At 45.2% G+C, this 8032-nt stretch overlaps 1 protein-coding gene across 1 annotated transcript; it reads left to right on the top strand.

Moving 5' to 3' along the window:
* The first annotated feature begins 561 nt into the window (after positions 1-561).
* LOC129926869 (histidine-rich glycoprotein-like) lies at positions 562-1092 on the top strand. The gene has a single exon (XM_056033337.1). The coding sequence runs from the start codon at positions 562-564 to the stop codon at positions 1090-1092; it is 531 nt and encodes a 176-aa protein (XP_055889312.1).
* Positions 1093-8032: the final 6940 nt, after the last annotated feature.

Raw genomic sequence — 8032 nt, 5'->3', positions numbered from 1 at the left:
TCTACCACTCGCACACCTGAATATGGACAACACATGCATCGCACCAGACTCTACCACTCGCACACCTGAATATGGACAACACAAGCATCGCACCAGACTCTACCACTCGCACACATGAATATGGACAACACATGCATCGCACCAGACTCTACCACTCGCACACCTGAATATGGACAACACATGCATCGCACCAGACTCTACCACTCGCACACATGAATATGGACAACACATGCATCGCACCAGACTCTACCACTCGCACACATGAATATGGACAACACATGCATCGCACCAGACTCTACCACTCGCACACCTGAATATGGACAACACATGCATCGCACCAGACTCTACCACTCGCACACCTGAATATGGACAACACATGCATCGCACCAGACTCTACCACTCGCACACCTGAATATGGACAACACAAGCATCGCACCAGACTCTACCACTCGCACAACTGAATATGGACAACACATGCATCGCACCAGACTCTACCACTCGCACACCTGAATATGGACAACACATGCATCGCACCAGACTCTACCACTCGCAAACCTGAATATGGACAACACATGCATCGCACCAGACTCTACCACTCGTCCAACTGAATATGGACAACACATGCATCGCACCAGACCGCACCACTCGCACACCTGTGTATGGACAACACATGCACAGCACCAGACCCCACCACTCGCACACCTGTGTATGGACAACACAAGCACGCACAAGACCCCACCACTCGCACACATGTGTATGCACAACACATGCACAGCACCAGACCCCACCACTCGCACACCTGTGTATGAACAACACATGCACGCACAAGACCCCACCACTCGCACACCTGTGTATGGACAACACATGCACGCACAAGACCCCACCACTCGCACACCTGTGTATGGACAACACATGCACAGCACCAGACCCCACCACTCGCACACCTGTGTATGGACAACACATGCACAGCACCAGACCCCATCACTCGCACACCTGTGTATGGACAACACAAGCACGCACAAGACCCACCACTCGCACACCTGTGTATGGACAACACATGCACGCACAAGACCCCACCACTCGCACAACTGAATATGGACAACACATGCACTGCACCAGACTCTACCACTCGCACACCTGAATATGGACAACACATGCACTGCACCAGACTCTACCACTCGCAAACCTGAATATGGACAACACATGCACTGCACCAGACTCTACCACTCTCACACCTGAATATGGACAACACATGCACCGCACCAGACTCACCACTCGCACACCTGTGTATGGACAACACATGCACGCACAAGACCCCACCACTCGCACACCTGTGTATGGACAACACATGCACAGCACCAGACCCCACCACTCGCACACCTGTGTATGGACAACACATGCACAGCACCAGACCCCATCACTCGCACACCTGTGTATGGACAACACAAGCACGCACAAGACCCACCACTCTCACACCTGAATATGGACAACACATGCACCGCACCAGACTCACCACTCGCACACCTGTGTATGGACAACACATGCACGCACAAGACCCCACCACTCGCACACCTGTGTATGGACAACACATGCACAGCACCAGACCCCACCACTCGCACACCTGTGTATGGACAACACATGCACAGCACCAGACCCCATCACTCGCACACCTGTGTATGGACAACACAAGCACGCACAAGACCCCACCACTCGCACAACTGAATATGGACAACACATGCACTGCACCAGACTCTACCACTCGCACACCTGAATATGGACAACACATGCACTGCACCAGACTCTACCACTCGCAAACCTGAATATGGACAACACATGCACTGCACCAGACTCTACCACTCTCACACCTGAATATGGACAACACATGCACCGCACCAGACTCACCACTCGCACACCTGAATATGGACAACACATGCATCGCACCAGACTCTACCACTCGCACATCTGAATATGGACAACACATGCATCGCACCAGACTCTACCACTCGCACAACAGAATATGGACAACACATGCACTGCACCAGACCCCACTACTCACAGACTTCCATATGGACAACATGCACCGCAACAGAACCCACCATTCGCACACATGCATATTTTCAACACATGCACCGCACCAGACCCCAACACTTGCACACATGCATATGGACAACACATAAACCGCATAGATCCCACCACTCGCAATCCTGCATATGTACAATACATGCACCTCAATAGACCACACCACTTGCACACCTGCATATGGACAACACATGCGACGCAACAGACCCCACAACTCGCACACTTGCATAATGACAAAACATGCACCGCACCAGACCCCACCACTCGCACACCGCATAAAAACAACACATGCACCGCAATAGACCAAACCACTCGCTCACCTGCATATGGACAACACATTTACCGCACCATTCCCACCACTCGCACACCTGCATATGGACAACACATGCACCGTAACAGACCCTACCACTCGCTTACATGCATATGGACAACACTTGCACCGCACCAGACCCCACCACTTGCACATATATATGGCCCTCTGATCAAAAGGTCTTTAATTCGTAATCAGCAATTTTATTTATGGTGTGTTTTTTAACCAGTAGAGAAATGAAAAGAGGACATTATTTAGAGCGGCGACCTATAAAGTGGACTAATTTAGCCTATACCACCACTTCAGTCAAGTACAATTTTTGTTTCTTGTTCGATATACCAAACAAAATAATTAGCTATCATTAGTTAATTAGCTAGCTGTTTTTTTTATTGATTCATGTGTTATCAGGTAAAAGAAATAAGTATCGGTATACAAAATGTCAGCCAGATCCGAGATTGGATGTCGGAAAAATAACGTGTACAAACATTTTACCAGACCAAAGATATAAAACAATCCCATGCAAAGGGCGTGAACATTGCACGATATTCTAAATTAGGTGTAAACCTTTGATGTCCTCATAGTGTCACTCTTTTTGAAATGTCTCAATAGAAAACGAAGAATGGGAGCTTATCTGAAATCATATTTAGGCCTTTGAGGTCTTAATCCGGCCTCGTATGTGTATAAATAGATGTAGGTCCAACTGAAATTTTGTTACTTATTTGATAGGCTAACACTACAAAACGCATACGATGTATTGAGTGTGCAAGTTGATATTGAATATCTTGTTGTTTTGTTTTTCTTTTCAAACTATTCAATAATTGTACAACTAGCTCGAGCAGTAGGCAAATTTATAGTAGAGCTTAGGCCTAGAATTTTTGGACGCCATCTTTACACTCTCTGCCCATTATTAGACTAGCTCATTGTATCCCGTCCTTTTTTTTATTTGTTTGTTTGCAAATTTACTGATTAAATTAAATTCAATTTCTTACCTTCCATAGATTTTATTTTATACACTATTATTTGCCTTAAAATAATGTACAAAACATTTTTTATCATGTTGATTCAAAGGCCTTCTCTTCTTAAGTAGTTGTTCTGTCTATTCTCACATGGATGTGTGGCTTAGTGGTTACAACGTTTGTCTCTTAATCAAATCTCATTCTAGTGGTCACGAGTACGAATCCAGATTAGGGCAGAGTTATTTTCATGTAGTTAATTTCAACAAATAGTACCAATAGTAGTAATACTACCAATGATTAGTAAGATCTTAAGGATAAGATATTAGATTATAACATTAGCCTGTAGATGAACCGTATATCACATCATAGTTCTCACAAATACAAAATAAATTATGCACAAGAGAGTAAATAACCTGAAGAAAATGTAGAAAAAAAGTGCACATAGATGGCTAGATGAATCAAATTTGTGCAAGTGAAAATGTAAAAAAAAATTAGATATGTAGATTTGAATATATAGTTACACCTAACATGTAAGCAGCACAACATACCACCAACGTGTACGCACCAAACAACAACAAATGCACATGTACAACACATGCACCCACACGAAAACCAACACGCACACCTGCATATGTACAACACATGCACCCCACCTACACGCAAACCTGCACATATACAACACGCACACCTGCACATATGCAACACTTGTACCACACCTACACGCACACCTGCACATATACAACACGCACCTAAACGTACACCTGCACATATACAACACGCACACCTGCATATATATAGAACACTTGCACCACACCTACACGTACACCTGCACATATACAACACGCACACGTGCACATATTCCACATTTGCACCACACCTACACGCACATATACAACACTTGCACCTACACGCACATATACAATTGCACCTACAGGCATCTGCACATATACAACACTTGCACCTACACGTACACCTGCACATATACAACACGCACACCTGCATATATGCAACACTTGTACCACACCTACACGCACACCTGCACATATACAACACGCACCTACACGTACACCTGCACGTACACCTGCACATATACAACACGCACACCTGCATATATATATAGAACACTTGCACCACACCTACACGTACACCTGCACATATACAACACGCACACGTGCATATATTCCACATTTGCACCACACCTACACGCACATATACAACACTTGCACCACATTTGCACATATACAACACGCACACCTGCACATATACAACACTTGCACCACACCTACACGCACATATACAACACTTGCACCACATTTGCACATATACAACACGCACACCTGCATATGTACAACACATGCACCCCACCTACACGCACACCTGCACATACGCAACACTTGTACCACACCTACACGCACACCTGCACATATACAACACGCACCTAAACGTACACCTGCACATATACAACACGCACACCTGCATATATATAGAACACTTGCACCACACCTACACGTACACCTGCACATATACAACACGCACACGTACACATATTCCACATTTGCACCACACCTACACGCACATATACAACACTTGCACCTACACGCACATATACAATTGCACCTACACGTACACCTGCACATATACAACACGCACACCTGCATATATGCAACACTTGTACCACACCTACACGCACACCTGCACATATACAACGCGCACCTACACGTACACCTGCACGTACACCTGCACATATACAACACGCACACTTGCATATATATAGAACACTTGCACCACCTCTACACGTACACCTGCACATATACAACACGCACACGTGCACATATTCCACATTTGCACCACACCTACACGCACATATACAACACTTGCACCACATTTGCACATATACAACACGCACACCTGCACATATACAACACTTGCACCACACCTGCACATATATACAACACTTGCATCACACCTGCACATATATACAACACTTGCACCACACCTACACGCACATATACAACACTTGCACCACACCTGCACATATACAACACGCACACCTGCATATATGCAACACTTGTACCACACCTACACGCACACCTGCACATATACAACACGCACCTACACGTACACCTGCACATATACAACACGCACACGTGCACATATTCCACATTTGCACCACACCTACACGCACATATACAACACTTGCACCACATCCGCACATATACAACACTTGTACCACACCTGCACATATACAACACGCACACCTGCACATATATACAACACTTGCACCTACACGCACACCTGCACATATACAACACTTGCACCTACACGCACACCTGCACATATACAACACTTGCACCAGACCTATACGCACACCAGCACATATGCAACACGCACACCTGCACATATACAACACTTGCACCACACCTACACGTACATATACAACACGCACACCTGCACATATACAACACTTTTACCACACGTACATCTGCACATATACAACACGCACACCTGCATATATACAACACTTTTACCACACGTACATCTGCACATATACAACACGCACACCTGCATATATACAACACCTGCATATATACAACACTTGCACCACACCTGCACATATACAACACTTGCACCACACCTACATGTAATACAGTTCGTCCATGATGTTTCGAGGATGAACCCTTTGCCATCTAGGGGGATGAGTGCTTTGCACAGAGGTTTTGTGTGTAAGTCTCTAATGAACTACAGTGATGCCCAAATTGCGGGCCATTTTATTTTCCGACACACGTGTCGCGGGCCACATTACCGAAAAGACGAAATTGACATGAAACTAATTTTATGAGTGGGATATTTATAGGCAACTCAACGAGAGGAGGTAGGATTTGATCTCTATGGCATCGTTGAAGCTATTACATCAGCTCTTAATTAAAGAGCTAAGACAGCTTCGAGACCGAGGTTTAAAACCTGTCGGTAGCAGGGAAACGCTCACGGCTCGTCTGATAGATGAAGAGGAAGATCCGGAGACCTATCAATTTGAAATTGAGCCTGGGATTGTTGATGTAATGGGCAAGATCCAAGACTGTGGGGATGCATTAAAGGAACAATTGAACATGATTAGGAATATGATGAGGAGCATGATGTGGAACAAAGTAGATGAAAGTGTGTTGCCAGTAGAAGACCAAAGTGATAACTGGGGATTGGAGCGCCGTCTGTGACTGTGTTGTGGGCTAGTCAGTCGCGGGTGACTTTCAAGGCGATTGCTGCGACGATCTGAACGGTATGTTTCAAATCGAAAGGAAAGAAACAAATGAAGAAACAATAGAAGTCTCTTATGTGCCTGAAGTATTTGTTCCTGTTGTACCTGTTACCAGTACCTCAATGAGCCGGACAGATCAAGACAACGTTGGGTCTGCGTCCAAGCTTTCTGCTGTGGACCTTAAAGACCTCTGTTTATCTGTCATTACCTTTTACGAGAATTCAAACCATGAAAGCATGAAGACCGTTTCTGATTCCATGCCTTGGATGACGTCGGGTGAAATTGTGAATACGGGCCCAAACAATGGCCGAGACAGAAACAACGAATTTGACTTTGGCAGCGGCATAAGAGAGAACTCGATGCTTGGCAACTGCATCCAGGCGATTGACTTCAACTGTATATGCGGCGCCATGCGGGGACAGTGCCCATGCCAAAAAACCCAGCTACAAGATCTGAACTTGACAGAAATGTGTACTTCTGCCCACATCAGTGAGAGTGACTTGAACGGTTGTGAATTAATTCCAGCGAAACCTGATGTAGCGGTGGAAGAACATTACAAGGATGCTTCATGGGCATACCTTACAGATGAGGCTGAGAAAGACTATGTGCCTGAAACAGATGAGGCTGAGAAAGACTATGTGCCTGAAACAGATGAGGCTGAGAAAGACTATGTGCCTGAAACCATGGCTACCAGTGGGCCTACAACTGTGTCACGAGACATCCATGGAAAAGGTCCGCTGACTCAGCGTCTTGGAACAACAACCCTGGAATCTACAAAGTTCGCCACAACTCCATTTGTGTTACGTGGCTGGCAACCATGACCTCCACTAACTCTCCCTGTTTCATCTGGCTGGCATCAGCGACTATCGTCATGAGGTTGAAGCAGCGACCACGACATCGTCTCAAGCGTAGACTGGCCAACTGGAAGAAGAGGAAGCGACGGCCGCGGAATACTGTGCAGATGGCTTCGTGGGCAACAGGCTCCCTGCCGTCTGTGGCTCCCACGGATCGACCTCCACCTGAACTGTCAAACCTCAGCTGCAGTGTTTCTTTTCGGGACGAAAAGTGCTAAGACGGGGGCAATGTTATGACTTTGCCATGCGCACCGCCATCCAAGATAGTGCAGAAAGAAGGTGCGCACTATCTGTGACTAAGCAAGTCGGATGTTGACATTAGGAGACTAACGATTTCCGCCCAAGTAGAGAACCAATGTGGAGATGCTGTACTCAAGGCAGATGCCCTTTGTGTTTGTCATGTCTCTATGTAAATAAACGTCTATGTCCTCGTTGAGTTGCCTCACTTAAGTTATTACAATATATATATATATATATATATATATATATATATATATATATATATATATATATATATATATATATATATATATATATATATATATATATATATATATATATATATATATATATAAAATAT

This window comes from Biomphalaria glabrata, chromosome 6 (genome assembly GCF_947242115.1).
Source record: "Biomphalaria glabrata chromosome 6, xgBioGlab47.1, whole genome shotgun sequence".
NCBI classification, from domain to species: Eukaryota; Metazoa; Mollusca; class Gastropoda; family Planorbidae; genus Biomphalaria; species Biomphalaria glabrata.
This window is presented reverse-complemented; position numbering and strand designations above follow the sequence as displayed.

What these genes read in the sequence shown, in the direction of transcription:
- LOC129926869 (XM_056033337.1), top strand. Translation starts at nt 562, where the DNA reads ATGGACAACACATGCATCGCACCAGACTCTACCACTCGTCCAACTGAA.